This window comes from Pararge aegeria, chromosome 24 (genome assembly GCF_905163445.1).
Source record: "Pararge aegeria chromosome 24, ilParAegt1.1, whole genome shotgun sequence".
Classification (NCBI taxonomy): Eukaryota; Metazoa; Arthropoda; class Insecta; order Lepidoptera; family Nymphalidae; genus Pararge; species Pararge aegeria.
Genome location: NC_053203.1, coordinates 7,536,593 through 7,556,695, shown reverse-complemented (window position 1 = coordinate 7,556,695; position 20,103 = coordinate 7,536,593). Strand labels below are relative to the sequence as shown.

The 20,103-nt window shown below is 36.7% G+C and overlaps 1 protein-coding gene across 8 annotated transcripts in view; it reads left to right on the top strand.

Annotated features, from left to right (window-relative positions):
• The window catches only part of LOC120634676 (IQ motif and SEC7 domain-containing protein 1), a 221,369-nt gene that overhangs the window by 183,082 nt on the left and 18,184 nt on the right, over positions 1–20,103 (top strand). For 4 of the 8 annotated variants that reach the window (XM_039905437.1, XM_039905431.1, XM_039905430.1 and 1 more), the window contains exons 3-8: positions 6,574–6,752; positions 8,088–8,250; positions 10,674–10,763; positions 11,815–12,032; positions 19,035–19,155; positions 19,734–19,863. In XM_039905437.1, coding sequence (XP_039761371.1) covers positions 6,574–6,752; positions 8,088–8,250; positions 10,674–10,763; positions 11,815–12,032; positions 19,035–19,155; positions 19,734–19,863 — 901 coding nt within the window. The remainder of the gene's footprint in view (positions 1–6,573; positions 6,753–8,087; positions 8,251–10,673; positions 10,764–11,814; positions 12,033–19,034; positions 19,156–19,733; positions 19,864–20,103) is intronic. The other 4 variants (XM_039905432.1, XM_039905434.1, XM_039905436.1 and 1 more) reach the window with 3 other exon arrangements.

Below are 20,103 nucleotides of genomic sequence, written 5' to 3'. Positions count from 1 at the left end.
TATATGAGGTTAATAACTAACATTTGACAAATTAACAGGCAAAATTATATTAGGGAAAAACAAAATAAAAATAAAGAATTATATAAATTTTAGAGGTAGGTGCGAAGGTATATCATTTTGTGTGTGTGTGTGTGTGTGTGCGTGCGCGTGTGTTTGTGGGTGCGTGTGTGTGTTAGTGTGTAGGTAACGGAACATTTCATATTTCTGTCTGGTAAATTGGCAGCGCAGTTCTCTTTCCGGTCGTGTTGGATCTACCCTCCCATCGGACAAAGAGAGTGAGAGAATAAAGTGCGCGATTTGTACCTACCCTTTGCACTTTAATATCTCACTCGTAGTTGGATAATCTCTCTGGAGATTAACCACAGTAATCAATAATCTCTCTGGTAATTGGTCGGGTAAACTGTTGTCATATGTTCAGAAGCTATTGAGGCATAAAAGATGAATATTAAATGAACATTTTTCACCGAAGCGATTGCACTTGACCGCGCCTGGTCAAGGAACCACGCGTCGTTCCGCGTTGCTAACTGAATTGAATGAACGAATAGAATAATTACATTCCATATACAGTCATGATAATATGCTGAATGCGTTGAACCTTTACGTTTGTTGAGTGTTCATAAGAACTTCTGTCCGATTTAGCGACTTTTAAAACTAGTTGCCCACCGGTTGCCTAAATTTATACTATTTTTATATAATTTTCTTTTTTTTTTTACTGTGAATGGAAACATCTTGATGGAACCTGCATGCTTGATAGTTCTCAATAATGTTCCCAAAGGCGTGTGAAGTCCACCAATAGGCTTAAACCTTTCTCATTGTGGGAGGAGACCCGTGTCATGTATTGGGCCGGTAATGGGTTGATGTAATGATGATGACGACATCAATTTTGTTACGATGACGTCAACCATCTTCATATACTTTTAAAATCAGTCGATAGACCTCCAATGCTGATCGATCATATGTCTATTGTAGGCAGTTCCAAAATCCACTGTCCTGGGCCGTTTATTTTCAACGGTGACTCGTTTGGTGCCTTTCCACCTCGTTGGGTTACCAACGATGCGTAATTCCTAAAACTTGAGAGAGTGCCTTCGTGAATAGGCATTTTGTAGGCATGCGCCACCTAGTCCTCATCATTGTTCCTCATCAGTCAATCATATTAACTCTACCCTTATTAATGTATGCCTAAAATATAAAAATGAAGTCACAATTATTGCCATATAGTTATAGATGCTAATTAAAAAACTACGTCGGCGATTTAAATAAAATTTGCATGGGATCATTTCGAAAGTTCGCTCTGTCGTGTAAAAAAAATACATGTGGTCATACAGCACTGTAAGTAATATTACGGTAATTTTATTACGCTCCGACAGCCACTCGCGATGCCGCGGGGAATAATATTATAAAGTACTGTTAAGTGATAATTTACTCCTACTTTATTAGCTTTCTCAATTATCGACACGAGTTTAATTATTGAATTAATATTTGCGTTAAGTTATTTGATTTTCGCGATGTTTGTTTTACCGTTAAATCTGTCAACAGTATTAATTTCAGACCCCAAATATGTATGATATTAACAAATGAAATATTCATGAATAATATGAAATATATTTTTCTTCTTAAAGTAGCTCGCTCTTTACGAATATCGATCGGTATTCAATTTTCTATACATAGAAGATTTCTATTTCATTTTAAGCCTATGAAGGTGGTATAAGTTTTGGAACTATTAACAAAAGAATATTTAAATCACGCCTTTGGATAGATATACTTATTAAAAAGATACAAATGTTAGTGTAATAAAAAAAAATAAAAGTACCTGCTTTGTATTGTTATAAGTCGGTCCTGAATTTATTCTTAACGCATACCTAGTTTCTTCGCGTCTTAAACTCCGTAGAATCAAAGTTAAGAATCAGTAGGTACGGGATTCATTCAGTTCTTCAAAGATTGTAATTCCAAAGACATCTTGCAAAGCCAATTTGAATAAATCTTACTTACCACTTTGTATTCGGACGACGAAATTTACGACATATTTTAAAATTCGAACCGGAGATTTTCTTGCTTCTATTGAAAACTGAAACGGATTTTGCAAAGAAATAGCAGTGGAATTCCAGACATATTTGCTGGAATCTAAGTACAAAATAATTCGGGTCAACATTCCTTCGTATTTCAAACGGGAGAATAAACGCGCGGCATTTTGAATGTCAAAGCGAACCGATCTTTGGAGTTTAAAGAGAATTCTGTATTACCTTTGATTCAAAATTCGAGCCCGCAAAGATTTAAATATACCACGTACTCGTAGTTTCTGAATGCCAAGTGTGAAATTTTCTACCAACGTTTACTCATTCGATCGCGTGAAAGTTTACTAAGATTTGTATGGTATCGAAGGATAGCCATCTAGTTCGATGATTGGGAAACCGTACTGTCAAAAACGGCGCTCAAAATTTGAAATGATCATTTAACAATCATTCATTTCTACTTGGAGGAAGATGAAAAAAGCGTTTCAAGCAACCTGGAATTTATTAAAAAAATTTTGGCGAATTTTTGAATAATATACCTAGCTACTTTGATCTAGAATCAAGTTGCAAATTTTCTGCAGTGTAGAAAAATAAAAATCCCATTGCAGCAGCGTGGTGGGTTTCAACTCTATAAGCCTAAGCCAAGACATTAAAAGATCTGATGATCCTGAGGTAAACACAATAATGAAACTAATAAAACGAGAAATAATATACCAGGAGTACATAACATAAACAGAGGGATAAACATGACTTTAGATTCAGGATAGCGGCTGAAGTTACAACATCGCCCGTGTTTTTCCTCGCTGTGCAAACACACAAGATAGTGGAAATATTTACGCAAGGTAACATGAAGCCGGGTTATACCGTATAATAAAATAGGTCACCCCGAAATGATTTTATCTTCCCAGATTGTGGGATTCCGAGTAGATAAACATTTTGCGGTGCAAGCTACAATGTACTTTGGACTGCGTGTTATAATATTCTACTTACTATATATAACATTTGATGCTGTAAACTAGGTTGTTGTGCCACATTTTGTGGGCTACAAGTAAAAAGTATATCACTTTAAATAATGTAGTAGTTCTGAGAGCAGTACCAAGACCTCGCGAGCGCAATAACTCCGTTCCTTTCCGGACTGGTAGAAATCTAAAATGAGCATTACGCCAAAGACCCTCACCAGTTCTTCGCCAACTTTATTTTTTTTTTTAAATTTTACCCGTTATGAGACCAAAAATTAAACCATCGAAATATTTATTGGTAATCAAGTCACATATTTTTCTATAATAACCGACGATTAGTGACATAGTGCTTTTGATGTGCTTTTGTGACAGAGCTTATCCGGGGAAGTTCTACTGCCGCATTTATTTCTGCCGCTAAGTAGCATTGTTGCAATGCTTTGTTCCGGTCTGAAGTGCGTGGTTACCGGTGTAATTATAGGCTCATGAGGCTTAACACCTACACCCCAGGATGATGGACATGGGACGGCACTTTGAAGGATGTGTTTCTTGCAAACCCTGGGACATGTTGCCCTGCAAAGGAGAGCAAACCCTTCCGTAGGCCGAGAGGCCTTTAGTCGAGCAGACTGTTATTGGCTTTTGATAATAAACCCCCGATGTTCTGTGTAAAATTTATGAAAATCTTTTCAGGCGTTTAAATGTCAACAGTTCATTTCCTACTTCACAAAAGGATACCCAACCAAACCAACTTTCACGGGTCGGATCGATTTGAAATCTGTTGTATACTGTAACGTACTGTTAAGGTGGTATTTCCAAGACATGATAACTGAAGGTAATGCGGCAGTATCAAGAAATCTGCGTGATCCCCAATCTCGTTAGAATAATCTGAAGGAGTAGGTGTTACATAGATCATGATCGCTCTCCCATTTAGTGGCGTGCACTTCATATATGCACAAAAGTACTGCCTACCCAAAAACTTATTTATAACTTGTATAGGAGGAGGATTTTTCCATTGCCAATGCCACCTTTCTGCATTATGCCTACCCTGGTCAACAATCATGTGCGATAAATTTAATTGTATCTACAATGGGACCAGTGACGCTAAAAAACGGATAAAATTACGGGTTTCATTTTTAAACATTATATTCCCATAAGGGTTCTATTCGTGAGGATGGGGATGGGGACGGTGGGGATTTCCCCGCCGTTCCGTAATTTGAATTATTATCAAATTAGTAAAGATATATTATTATCAAAATAAACCCACTTATTTAATCTAGAACCTGCAGCTTTTTGGGTGGTTAACATAAAAAGGTTATCATTGCTGTGTAAAAAGTAGGTAATTTTGATAACAGGTCATTCACCTGCAATATAACATCGCATTGGCAAAAAATAACATACGCGTTAAATAGATAAAATTCCATTTTATTTTAGACTGCGGTAAAACATGATTTTGTTCCCTTAATTTTAATCTCTTTAGTTTTTAGGAGCTGTTTTGTATATAAATATGTAAAAGATGTGTGTATGTCTGTTACCTATTTTGTATCTTTACCACTTGACCGATCACAAGCAAATTTGGCACAATGATAGTTCATATACTTGTGACGGACATGGTCTGTGTACTAATCGATACTTTGACGGCCAATTGGCGCAGTGGGCAGCGATTCTGCTTTCGGAGTCCAAGTCTGTGGGTTCGATTCACACGACTGCAAAATGTTTGTGTGATGGACATGACTATTTTGAGGCTGGGTGTTTATCTCTATATTAAAATATTTATCAGTCATCTTAGTGCCAATAACACAAGCTACACTTACATTAGGGCAAGATGGCGATGTGTGTAACGTAGGCTTAAATGGGCAGAAGACATTTTTCTCCATAGGGAAAGGAAAAAATGTTATCTTTTCCGATCATCGAGATTTCCATAACATTCATGTTGATCACACAAATATTGTCCAGTTGTGGGAATCGAACCCACGGCCTTGGACTCAGAAAGCAGGGTCGCTGCCCACTGCGCCAATCGGCCGTCAAATATATCTCTTGTCCCTTGTATCATCCCGTTAATTATATACCTTGTCAGGGGATATAATCGGGGGACACATTTTTTTATCTCCGAAACGTAAGTTTTATCCCTTGTCAGTGGATAATCAGAGTATATAACTTTTATCTCCTGCCTTCGATAGACGTGCTAGCATGCGCGCTACTAGATGATTATCTCTGCCCGTTACTCGTACTTTTTCTATAGCGATAGAAGAGGCAATGCGAAGACCTAATTTTCTCGTGGTGTGCATACTAGCCCCTTTGAAAAGCGTTCGCGCGGCATGTAAAAATATAAACTTATATCTATATAACCTAATATAGATAGCTTGCATCCCAGATTAGGACATAGAATTGTATTTGATGTATGTTTGTAAAAAATAGAATTTGTATGTAGGAAAACAAGCGGTTTCGCGAAATTTAAAAAAAAAAACTGAACCAAACGAGTCGATTTCACTGGCAACAGCTATTAGAAAATAAACGAAATAAATGAAAAATCTTTAGTCAATCCTTGAAGTTATAACTTAACGTTGAAGATATGCGAAACTTAAACACTTAAGCGAGTAATGTTGAAAGCCAGTTGACCTAACCTACAAACTGACTTGCTACAGAGCTCTTTCTTCCCTACTTTCATATAAATAGCTATAATGAGGTCGCAGTTAGATCGTAATTTATATGGTAGCGCTTTTTTGTCCCTAACATTTTTTTTTCTATGAAGTAAAATGTAAATAAGATATATACGGGCACGAGCTCGTGGCGAGGACGTGGTTCTTCCATGGACCACACAGGTCTGGCACACAGGTTGCATATTTTGTGCAGCGTTGAGCCCATTAAAAAAGAATAAATCGGACAGAACTGATTTATTACTGATTCTGCCCGTCGCGGGCGTCTTCGTGGACTTCAGAATTGATAAATATTGGACGGAAGCAGGCGTTACTTTTCGCGGAGTATATAGCAAAATAAGCTTTATTTTCATGGTATTTCAGAATTGTTTGTAAAGCTTCGTTCGTTAACAATACACAATTATACTGCGGGAACGTGCATACCAAATCTCAAAGCTGTCTGCCCGCGGTTAAGCTCGTAAACAGTTTTTTCAAATTATCCCTCGGGAACTTCTTAAGAAATCGGGATAAAAGGTAGCCAATGTTCTTTTACATGTCAAAGGCTATAAGGATGCCAAATTTCATCCAAATCCCTAAGCCGTTTTTGCGTGATTGATTAACAAACATCCACATTTTCACATTTATAATATTACTAGCACCCTGCGGCTTCGCCCGCGTAAATTTTGGGACGCAGCGTACTGCTACATAGTCTTCATGTAGCCATACATGAGATTTTAGACAAACATTTTTTTTTCTTTCGTAAAAAATATATTTCTTTTTTAAAATAAGTATCCTATGTTACTTCTGATACCTCTAAGAATACGTGTACAAAGTTTCATGATGATCGGTTGAGTAGTTTTCGCGCGAAAGCGTAACAAACAAACTTACATTCAAATCTATAATATTACGAGGATATATATAAAGTAGGATTTTATTTTATTTCCTTGCTTAATGTTTAATTTCCTTTGTCCCCAGCTTCTCCCAGAAGGTGGACGAGGAGGAGGGCGGCGGGGGGGTCGCGTTGCACCCACCGGACGGCTTCTACTCCCACCAGCACAGCATTCACAGCGGCCATCATGCCCACAACGCGGAACCTGACCGGGGCTACATGGAGGGCAACAGATACGTCACCGCTGTTCACAGACCCTTGCCTGGTGAGTTTTCTTCAAATAAACGTTTTTCCGCTTGGTGGGATTTTTGCCTTTTATGAGTCTGTGGCCTACACATTACCAAACTAGATGGCGCCATAAGATCTTGAATTGCTTGAATCTTATTTCTACAACTAAGCATACCCAGCTTTTGGTCTAGGGAGGGGGCAAGTGATTTAGGTTTTCTTTAAGGCATATCGTCAGCGGCTGTTTTGTGAATTTTTTTATAGGGACCCTCCTATAATCGGTACCGAAGCCAAAACTGTACTTTTTTATTTTTCTCTGTCTGTATCTTGGCCGCCATACATTTTTTAATAGAGTTCATAAATCATCATCATCATTTCAACCAATTGAAGTCCACTGCTGGACATAGGTCTTAGATTTTTTTAAGAGATTTCTAAAATCCACGGTCCTGGGCCGCTTGTTTCCAGCGGCTTCCAGCGACTCGTTTGATGTCGTCTGTCCACCTCTTTGGGGGCCGACCAACCCTGCGTTTACCTGTGCGGGGTCGCCATTCCACTTTGGAACCCGAACATAGCTCGGAGTTCATAAATGTTCTGTGAGATTTCCAGGATTAAAATTTCTCACCTATGATAGAGGCGATGGCCCAGCAGTGAACTGTTAATAGTCTGGGAATGATTATGATCACTTCACAATTTGCGCTATTTCAGCTATTTTAAACCCCGAAATGAGTATCCAAAGTGAATGCTTTACTAAATACCGCGAATATCGCAGACGGAAGTTTGGCAGCGCTGGAGAGTTACAAAATTAGTTTAGCGAAATGTTTCGAACAGTTCCGTCGATAGCAGGCTGTGCATAATGCTCACGTTAATTACAACATCGGACGCTTATCTTTCGCGTTTCTCGTTATTTTCAACTTAACCTTGAGTTTTTATTTCTTCTGTACATGATTTACATATTAAGTAGGTACGTGTCTATTTTTCATTGCAAATAATAGTAACTAAGAGTACTGTCTAAGAATGTATCGACTTAAGTGAGGCAAAAAAAAGTGTTTTCTATTTCTCAGTAACGCGCGATGTCTTAAAGACGAAATAATGGAATAAAAACAAATTTTTCGGCTCAGGGTGGAGGCCGAAAATTTTATTTATTGATTGATTCCACACACCTTTCAGAAGATTATGAAGAATTCTCAGGCATGCCGGTTTCCATGTTTTCCTTCACCGTTGAAGCAAGTGATATTTTAATTACACAAAACGCACATAGAAAAGTTAGAGGTGCTAGCTGGGATTCGAACTCGGGGCCCCGAAAGTGAGGTCGATCTGCTACCCAATGCTAGCACCGCTTCTTGTTTTTTTTTTATTATTTATTTATTTGTTCCAGCATTGAACCACTCCAACTCGTCATGCTCGTCAGCGTCGAACGCGTCGACGGGCGCGGCGTTGTGCGCAGGCGCAGCGGAACCGGCACCCCCGCTCTACATCGCCGCACCTCCCGAGGGTTTCGGGATGGCCGTTCATACCAACAGGTATGAGAACATCATTAGGTATGAAACTCATCTTTCTTTCTTACCACCTAAGGTTTGCTATACAAAGTTGATGGTTGCTTCGAGTCAGCTTTTTTGTGCAATATGGGTAGTGCCTTTTAGTTCGCCGCGTAACAGTGACCTAGTTAATCTGACCATTATCTACTATTCATAGTTAGACGAAAAAAATATTTAAAAAATTAAGAAAATTACATTAGAGTTTAGTATAAGAAACATCCTTTATGAATCCTTATCGAATGTCAGTGGCGCCGTGCGGAAACGGTACCAATTCAGTAAATTGCGATCGTTTCATGCAGCAGAAAATATACCTATTAGATTTATATTTTTTCTTTTATTCCACTATAAGTTAGCTATTGACTGCAATCTCACCTGGTGGTAAGTGATGATGCAGCCTAAAATGGTAGCGGGCTAACTTGTTAAGGAGTATGATAATAATAGATAGGCCCTAGTTATGCAGAAGTTATGTTAGGCCCTCAATCGATTTCTATCTGAAAAAAACGCGAATTCTCGTCTCGACGAAAAATTCAAGAAATTCAAAATTCAAAATTCATTTATTTCAAGTATGCCTAATATAAGCACTTTTGAAATGTCAAGTCTGTCTGTGTGTAGTGACTCTACCACCGGTTCGGAAGGCAGATTCTACCGAGAAGAAGCCGGCAAGTAACTCAGCAGTTGCTCTTTTCCAATATCAACAATTTACATTTTACATTTTAAAATACATTTTTCTATCTTGTGAGAGATGAAAGCGGAGCCGGATGCTTCCAAGCAACCTTGTCATTAAGAAATTCATCAATTGTATAATAACCTCGCTATAATCAATGTGTATTAACACATTCTTTAAACTTATGTATTGGTAGGTCCAAAATTACCTTGGAGGCACGTCTTTGTTGATGAGGTAGTAACTAGACTCGGTCGTAGACGCACACAGTTATTATGATAAATCTAAAATTAGATGAAGAAGCTCAACATTATAATTCGTGTAAGTATTGTGGAAGGTGAAGCTAGCTTTGACCAACAAATCTGACCCGAAGCAACTAACAACTTGAGCTTATTGGCTTTCATCCGGTTCGATCGGTCGAACCGCCTGAGATTATCCGAGCTCCGGCTCCGGCTCCGGTATCGGTTTATGCCAATCTGCATTGAGATAAGTGCGGAAGTATAATGATATGCTCGACCTTAACAATAGGAAGATCATCCTGCTAGCGGGTTTTCTGTGCTCGAGGACCGAAGTCCAAACGTTCATCTTTGGCAGTTGTATAAATGACGATGTAGTGCGATGCAGGATCTTTGTGGCGCCATCTAGTTAGGTAATGTGGAGACCACCACAGATATAACAAGCTTTAATCACTTTCATTCAACATAAATGCCTGTTTCGTATGGAATAATAGAAGCGATTTCTTCTGTGGATTTTCTATTTATTCTGGATTTTAACTAGAAAATTTACATGTTATAATTTTAAAACTTTCAGTAGTGTTTTACCTCCACTTAGAGAAAATATCAATTTTATAAATTTAAAATTTAGAATTGATCGATTGAATCGATTGTCAGAGACTCGCAGGTTCAAATCCTATCGACTCCGAAATATTTTATATGCGTTTTTAATTTATAAAATTTACATGTTATAGATAAAAGTGAGTGTTTATGAATTGGGTTTATGGTTGGGTTGCGCCAATCATTGGGCCCGATCGTTCGGAAATTAATTAAATAATAAAATGAATAAAGTATTTTTATATTTTTCTAAGCGAGATATTGAAAAGTTTTAATTAGCGATGATAGCTAATTATTTTTATTTAACGTCCCCTTCAGTGGTAGATCATTAAATATTTCATCCATTTTGTTGGCTTAAAAATTTAATGATGCTGGCGCAAACCCAAAATCAATATCCGAAAATCACAATGCTGAAATATCGCAAAATGATGATTGGAAAAGCTAGCCGGCCAATTCGCCAATTCAATTGCAAAGACAATTTTTTTGTACTACTTTTTTGTCAAGCTATAAATTAGAAAGTTTGCACAGTAAATTATATACGTTACGTAAAGTGGCTATGGCCCGTAATTTTGAATATTGTATTAAGTTCTTGTAACTTTCTAAGTTATGTTTAAGAAACTTTGAACAAAAGCACGATAAATCTAAATGTAAGATGTTAGCGAGATTATAATTTTCGACTTATTATTTATTAAAAGCGTTCACGTGTCTTGGTTTCACAAGAAAGACAGATTTTATTGTGATTTATTAGGTACGTGTAAGTTAGTTACACATGTTACAATTTAAGCGTATTTGATTTACTGTTACACTTGCATTATTTATTTATGTATGAATATATTAATAATAATTGTATTAGATTTAGATGGTGGTTTGGTAATTCTTCAAATATTACTTTAATACAATTGTAGATAATGTTTTTTGTATAAAATCTTCTTTAGGCGGGGCACAGATGTGGGAATCATTGGCACGACCGGAATGACTCAAAAAGATCCTTCTTTGCCTCAAAAACGGGGCAAATTGACCCGAGGGTATGTCCCTAACCTTAGGAGTACGTTTTGCAAGCCTAAAATTCCATAACACTGTTCCTACAAATTGTATGCGTTCATCTCTCCAACGAATGAAGCTTGTAATTTAATCACTGCCTCACTCACTAAATTTCGCATTCCTTTAAAGTTTTCCTGAACCTCAGTAACTCTTGGTCAATCTGGATCTTACCCATGAAGCGCATGAACTAAAACAAATTTGTGAACTGTTAAAATGTTCCCTTACAAAATGTAATTATTCATTAAAAAACAATTCGTAGCATGATTAAAATCTCTCTAATTGCTTACCTATCTATGCGTTTAAGATAATCAAAATTGTCTGTCAAAATAATTTAAAAAAATGATAAATACTTTTGTACTTTCATAAATAACTAGTAAAATTCGATTTCTAATCTTCTACGTTATCATTGGCATGAACATAATCAATCTTTTCTAACTCTAGGTATAATCGCTAATGACTAATATAAACTTGGTCAGTCTCTTTACGAAACCCTTTCGTAATAACTTTTCATATATATCTCATATTATATCTTTGAAAACCTTACATTTTAGCAAAATAGTTTATTTGCTGTCGTCTTATGGTCGTCTAAAAAAGTACATTATAATTCTCATTTGTAAAGCTACGCTGACTTTTCATTTCATTAAAGACTTTTCCATCCATATTTATTTCATTATAGACTTCTTCAGTACTAAATGAGACATTTTTGAAAAAATACACCAAGATTTCAATATTTTGTATATTTTATTAGAAATTTCCTTCTCAATTATAATTGTTAGCTTATAAATATCTTCAGTACTTGGAAAATGATAGTTCGAGACGTCTAAACTTTACTAAAATTATACCAGTTTTACTATATTTGAGTTTTTATTTAGAATATCCTTTAAATGAATACTTATCCATTCGTTTTGTTATGAACTTCTTCAACTCCTTTACCTACCCAGAAATAGATTTTAAAAACCACTAAAATTTTGCATGGAACTTTATACTTGACTTGTTTTAATATCTGATGTAAATATATATTTATTGAATTTTCAGTCGCTATGAAATGTCTCAAGACTTGTTAGACAAACAAGTCGAGATCTTGGAGAGGCGGTACGGCGGTCTGAGAGCGAGACGAGCTGCTGTCACTATACAGAGAGCGTTCAGGAGGCGACAGCTTCTGAAGAAGTTTAGCGCTATTACCGCCATGGCAAAGGCGGCGGACTCCAATGCCAGGAGGCTTCAGGATGGCAGTGACCATCTACTTGTTAACGGTAAGAGATGACTTCGTGGTAGTTATGAAATTAAACTTAATTTGCTATACTCCATAAGCAGTGGAATCTGTATGGTATATAATATATATTAATACTTAATCATTGTGTTGTTGTTTAACAATTAGTCATTGTAAAGTCAACATCTCCTGAGGAAGGCCCGGTTTCGGAACGAAACGTAGAAGGTACATTGCCGAAGCTCAGTTCGGTGTGGAGTATAACGATTGAAGAAATTATAAATAACACCAAAAAAAATTTCCCGGTTTTCGCGAAGTATAGCAAATTAAGCTTAATTTTCATAATTTTGCAATGTAAACACCTGCTGCTATCCAATATTCGTGATAGTTTTAAAATTTTACCAGATCAGACTATTTAAGCCTTGCTATCAAGGACTGTCAAGCTCGTGGCTCGTTCAATCCCCAGCACGCAGCTCTTCCAAAAATATTTTCTATAATGTTCTTTTCTTGGTAGAATTTGCTATTCAATCCGGTGGTAGGTTCACTTCAAGCATGCAGAAATGACGTTTCAAAAGTGCTCAACCATATACTTGGAAAAGATGAATTTTGAATTAAAAATATATTTATCCTCTAGGGTCATAGTAGTCATAATGGACTCTGGAAGACCTTAATGCGATGCTCAGCAGAGCAGAGTTTCTCAACAGGTGGGACTTCGTATGAACATGAGCTAGACGAAAATTATGTCTAACGCTCATGTTCCGCTCCACCCAATAATTGTTGGGAGCTCTGCACTCAAATTGTAGACGAGTATACAATTTGAGTGCAGGAGTGACATCTTCTCGTCCAAAATCCCCCAGTGCCTGAAGACTAAAGTCTTCGAACAGTGCGAGTTGCCAGTGATGACTTACGGATCAGAGATATGGTCGCTAACTATGGGCCTCATAAGAAGGCTCAGAGTCACTCAGCGGGCGATGGAGAGAGCTATGTTAGGAGTATATCTACGTGATCAAATCAGAAATGAGGAGATCCGTAGAAGAACTAGAGTTACCGAGATAGCTCAGCGAGTCGCGAAGCTGAAGTGGCAATGGGCGGGGCACATAGCTCGGAGAACCGATGGACGTTGCGGTCTTAAGGTGCTGGAATAGCGACCCCGCACCGGTAAACGCAGCGTAGGTCGGCCCCCAACGAGGTGGAAAGATGACATCAGGCGAGTAGCTGGGAGCCGTTGGAGGCAAGCGGCCCAGGACCCGTGCATTGTGGAACTCCCTACAAAAGACCTATGGCCAGCAGTGGACGTCAATTGGTTGATGTGATGATGATGATGAGGGTCATAGTGAACCAGTTCTTACTTACTAGTATTAAATAACCGGTTACTTAATCTGTGACACATCGAACAATAACAACCTTGAAAGTCTGATATCATAAATTATTATGCATAGGCTTGCATCGCTAATTCCCGAGGCTTAGGCGCGAGCGACGTCTTAATTATAATTTCAATATTAGGTTAAACTCGCTTTGCCTTCAAGCGAGCTGCTCGATGAAAACCTTTGAATAAAACTTGAGTTTTGAATAACATATTCATAACCAGGCAATCGGTCTATTATTTTCTTTGGATGTTTTATTACGTAAGCGACAGGCTAGTATTTATTATCGACTAATTGTTGCGGCAAATTTATTAGAGTACAATTTATCTTCATCATATAAACCGGTGGACCTCCAGATGGGAGGTTTGAATTAAGAAATAAATTTATCAACTCTACATGTATTAAACATATTGAGAGGTACTAATGTGGTGGGAGGGACTTAGATAGATTAGGTGGTTGCAAAAATAGGTATAAGAGGAGACACATTTGGCGAATTTTTGACTTATTTTACAACAATTATTCAATGTAAAGTCAACATCTCCTAAGGATGCTCCGGTGTCGGAGCGAAACGTGCGTAGAGAGTAATTGCCGAAGATCTGTTATGTTTGGAGTATAAGGATTGAAGTTTATTAAAAATTACACAGAAAAGATTCTCTTGCAGTTCTTAATTACGCTTAATTTCAAATAAAATAAAATAATAGGTATATGATTTGCAAAATTTGCAAATTTCAAGGTCTATTTGTGTATTTATTTCATTATTCGGTATAAGCTTTATTAATAGGCTACGTATGTTAGAACTTTAAAAAATACATAATTAACAACAATAAAGGGTAATTAAAATAATGTGCTGCTTGTATCCAGCGACTCCCTGCTACTCTTTTGAACCTCTAAGGTTTGGAGCGATCTTCCGGCATCTGTGTGCCACACACAACCTGAATAGGTATTTTCTAGGTTTCCCAACTTAGTCCTCGCAATTGCTTTCCATCAGGCATGATAGTCGTCATATAAAACCTCGCGTAATCTTCTTGTATAAAAAAAGTGCTAATCTATTTCGGGGGTCTACTAAACGAACCTTACGTAGCTATACACCGTTAAACGCTGGGTCGATTTGAACTGAGCATCAACACTAATGGCGATACATTACTCAACTTAGGTTTGCCGATGATTTAGTCGTTATGACAGATTCTGGAAGACCTTAAACGCAATTCTCTTTTTTACAATTAAAACTTCATTTACCTTCATTGTAAGTGTTGTCTTTCTATTTCTGACGGCCGATTGGCGCAGTGGGCAGCGACCCTGCTTTCTGAGTCCAAGGCTGTGAGTTCGATTCCCACAACAGCAGGGCTTGCACAGGTAGGCGCAGGGGACACAAATTTTATCCCCCGACTATATCCTTTGACAAGGGATATAGTTAACGTGTCCTCCTGCTAAAAACATGGAATAGGAGAAGTTTACCCCCGTTTATATATATTATATATTACACATATTATTCGGATATTATTTCCACTTGTGCGCCAGTGCTCTGAAAGTTGATAAAGCTGTGGGAGAAGATAATTGTTTATCTTTTTTCTGGGGATATAATTGTCTGCCCATGCTATTTCTGCCGTGCTGGAGTATGTTTGTGTGATGAACGAACGTTTTTCAGTGTCTGGGTGTTTTTATGTTTATAGATATAAGTATTTATGTGTATATTATTCATAAAATTATTTCATCAGTCGACCCATAACACATCCACTGGGTCGCTGCCCACTGCGCAAATCGGCCGTCTAAATAAAAGTACATGTTCGGTCTAGCTATTCTAAAGATCAGCCTGGACAGTAATCTGACCGGAACTTTTAAAATATCAGCTTAATAATGTATTAGTATTACTTTATATATAGAAACTTGCTAATATTTAGATATATTGCATTTTTTTAGTAATTAATTTTTAGTATATTGTCTCTTATAGAGGTAAACTTTAATTTGTAGAACTCATGTATCATATGTTCTCATTCACAATTTATGTTACATAAATAATAAAAACAAAAATAAATAAAATATAATAATAGGCAGCTAGTTAATCCGAAATCACAGACATACACTTAATTTTTATTTATTTCTATAGATGTATAAAATATCGTCAATTTTACGAGTTTGTGTATACTATCTAAATTATACGAAAATATCATCTCTTGTGGAGTTGTAATAAAACTGAAACAGCAGTTTCGTTTTATGACACAAGCTTAGCATGTAGGTTGAAGCCGTTTTATTTATTAAAAGGGACTGTAAATAATATGTTTGGATAATTTCTTGCTGAATATAAATTGAAAGTTTAGTATAAATTTATCTCTACTAATATTAATGTAATACCTATTACTTATTATCTGTATGTTAATATGTTATTTAAACTTCAGAACCTTGTTTCACCTATTTAGCAAGCTATATTTCAGTTAAATAAGATTTTAGTCTGAAATATAGATATTTTTAAAGCAAGCAAGCAGAATGAATTCTACGGACCTGCTTTATCAACTTCGTAAATAGTAGTAGCATTTAAATACTACAAAATGGTTGATCCACACAAAAAAACCGAACAGCCATGTATTATACCTATCTCACTTGTTTATGCCACCATACGCATTTTGTGTCGAAATTAATTTAAAAAAAAATAGTTTATTTTCAATCGTAATTATTAGGCATAAAATAATAATCCTTACGAAAAAAAATACCTTTTACTATGTAGATTTTTTGCAAAGTATAGTATTATCAATTATTATCAAGTTGTAGTTTAGGAGATAGTGGTAAATCAAAATACTCAAAATGTTGGGTCTATTTAAGCAATAAAACCCTATCACTTATGAGAGAGGAGTTCTGCTCCCAGCAGTGGAACTTAAACAGGCTGATGATTATAATGGAGGTTTTGATAATCTTGAATTTATGTAGTCTAAGACGGAACATGTGACGTCGTTGTTTTAGCGTCAGTCAATTGATAGCGCTTGTTAAGGAACTTTTATCAAAGCCAGTAACTTGATGGGTGAATGACTTTAGTGGTCCAAATTTGGCCTTCATAGTTTCTGTGTAGCAGCGCATGCATAGTCGTCGTAAGCAGATTATAGGAGCTCAAATCCAAAGCCCGCCGTCCCGAATTGCGAAAGCGTGTAGGGATTAAACTGTCGTCTATTCTTGTACTACAAGTCAGGAAAGTCTGTCTAGATGCAAGTACTAAGCCTATAGATACAGTAATTACTATCCCCGTCCAGACTCGGTGGATCGTCGCGCCAGAGGAATCATCGGCAACGATTCCCTAACTCGGGCGAAACTACTCAGCTTGCAGCGCCGACGTAATGTTGCCTGCCTGGCGGTTTTTTACAGGATTTACTTTGGCGAATGTGCTCAGGCATTTCATAATCTTGTTCCTTCGTCGCCATTCTACCACAGAACAGCGAGACGCCATGAACGGTGGCATTCGTATGTCGTTGACATACAGGCAATACACACGAAGCGCTTTTCATCTACGTTTCTGATACGTACCGCTATGGTTTGGAACGCTCTTCTGGCATCGGTGTTTCCTGATTCATACCACTTGAATGTCTTCAAGGCAAGAGTGAATAGGCATTTTCTATCTATCTCTCTTCAATTTATCTCAACTATAAAATAATTCAAAATTCATTTATTTCAGGTAGGCCTAGTTTATAAGCACTTTTGAAACGTCAAGTCATTCTGTTTGTAGTGACCCTATCACTGGTTCGGAAGGCAGATTCCACCGAAAAGAGCCGGCAAGATTGCTCATATATATATATATATATATATATATTTATAAATATTATATTTTCTATCTTGTGAGAGATGAGAGCAGAGCCTGGCTGGTATAGTTATGCAGATGACACTAACTTACCTATGTCCATTTCGAGTAAGACGTTTGTTTATATCCGTTTTTCGTTTATAAAGAGTAACGTTTTGTCTTACAAATACTATATTGCAATAAATATATTATAAGTTCCTTTTAGTGACCCCGAATAAACAAAGTTTTGGGCGAAGTGGTCTAGACGCGCGCAGACAAATATCACATATAAACACATTTATAGCTGTGATAAAGATAACGAACGTAGTTGTCGCATTTCTCCAAGTAGTTTATTCCCAGGAACTATGCTATCGTCGTTTTGTCCTTGATCAAACATTAGATAGCAGTAGATTTACTGCGATATTATGGGAGCAGTCAGTGAGATGGAGACTTAGGGCCAGCGCAAACTATGATAAAGATAACGAACATATCTTGTGAGAGATGAGAGCGGAGCCTGCTTCCAAGCATCCCTGTCGTTAAGAAATTCATCAATCGTATAGTTTCCACGATTTATAACAAATGGAAACTTAGGGCCAGCACACACTGGAGCTTACTTTCATCTCTACGAGATTTTTTTTATCTTTACGCAACTTATACTATATTTATATTGTTAGCTGTTGCCCGCGACTTCGTCCGCGTTTTTTTTTGTTTTTAAAGCATCCCGTAGGAAAAATTTATGAGACGATTGGCATTCAACTTATGTGTAGTTCCAGTTCTAATGATATTTTTAAGTCGTGTATTATTGAGAAAAATTCGGGTATAAATTCAAATTCATTTATTTCAAGTAGGCCTACTTTATAAGCACTTTTGAAACGTCAAGTATGTATGTCTGTGTGACTCTACCACCTATAGGCCTAAAAAAAATCAATTCACTGAATAAAAAGAATGAAAATCGGCAAAGAACTGTTTTGTTTAGGTGTAGTCTTTAAATTGAATGAAATATTATTGGAATAGTCTTGGATTGGAATGAAATAAAAAATATTTTACATCTATATAAATGATGAACATGGGCTATGTTACTTTGTGATAATTTAGCATTATTGTAGCAAATTCTATGAATGAATACACTTTTATTGTACACCACAGAGAAAATTTACAGAGATACAAATTCAACAGCACAATAAGGTAGAACGTACAATTTGGCGGCCTTATCGCTAAATAGCGATCTCTTCCAGGCAACCAAAGGCATACAAGAAATTGCTATACGAAATGATTAATGTATTTGAAATTAATTGTATAATATCATCGTAATATTATAATTCTTTATTCTATCATTTATTATTTTTCTTTTTTTTTAAATTATTAACAATGCTTAAGAATAAATTAAAAAACACTATTAAAAATTTATAATAAAAAACTAAATTAAAGCGTGCATAATTATAATTATTATTATTATAATTATTATTATTCATTATTATAATTATAATAATAATTATTATTATTCATTATTATAATTATTATTAGTTTTAAAATAATGCTAATGATTTTTGCACGCCAATTTTGGCTGAAAATGTAGATCATGAATTACGCATAACATCTATTTTTTTCTGTACAAGCAAAATTTAATAAATAAATAAATATTAGCCAAGAAATGGTTAAATTCGGTAGAGTTCTTTCCTTGTTGGGTACAAACAAACTAATAATCTTTCCTGTTTTTATTATTAGTATAAACTAGTGGTTACCAGAGACAATATTAGTGTGCAATGGGATTTTCAAGGGCGGCAACCTTTCCCTCCTTCTTGATGGCTTTCAGCAACTCTCTCGACGCGTTGGGTACTCTCACGATGGAAACGGTGTCTAGCTTATGCGGAGCATTCTGCGGTTGCACCAAGATATGAAATAGATGATATTTATTCCCGTTTTCCAGGTAACGACATCTACGCGAACACGTTGCTGCAGAAGAGTCCGGGCAGCTCGGAGAAGGTGCTCGCCCTGACTAGGCCCATGAGGTCCATGTCTTTGCGGGAACGCCATGATATTGATATGAGGTAGTTATCGAAACGATATTTTACGTATTGTATGACAGAACTTATTAAAATATCCTTAATTGTATCCTTAAAACAAAGTGTCTGTCGTGCCCACTGATCTTTTTTATTAAGTACTAGCGTACCCAGCCCGCTTCGCCGGGCTAGATTTTGCTTTATTTTATTTAAACAATTAACTTACATCATTAAATTTTTAATTGAATTCTTATAATATATTAAATCATTTATTTCTCTCCGTATTCATTCTCTTCTATTCTCTTCTCGAGCGGGTGAAGATCATTATCTACACCCATGTACACCCAACAATAGAATATCATCATAGTAAAAAAGCTGTATTTGACAGTTTGACAGTTAAAAATAGGAGTGCTCTGATCGTCACCAACCTTTACAGGATTACTCGCCAGGTCAATCCGGAGATTCCCTGAAAGTTTCATAGAAATCGGTCCAGCCGTTTCGGAGCCTATACAGAACATACACACTTTCTCTTTTATATATATAGAAGATAGATATAATTTCGAACCCGTCGCAAAAGTTACTCAGTCTTATATTTGTTGCGATAAATAAATTATTGTTTTTTCCAGCAACCACATGTCCTGTGACCCCCAAAGCGAAGTAGAAGCAATGGTGGCCCGCGTGCACCAGTCCGCTCACCAAATACACATGATCGCTTCAGAGTTACCCCCTCACCATAGAGGCGACGCTGACAGTGGGGTAAGTTTAAATAGGTTCGGAATAGTGCCGCCTTTGCAAGCAATATTACTTCACAGGCTTTCGAGACACATTATTTACTGTCTCTGAGGCTTCTCTGTAAAACGAAAACGCTAATAGTTTTTAAGTAAACAACTGCGATAGTTTTTAATAAAAAAGTAATGCACAGCCCTAACATCACATGCGAAATTAAAATCACTCCTGTCACTTAGTAAATCTACTGTAAAGATACTCGTCGCGTAG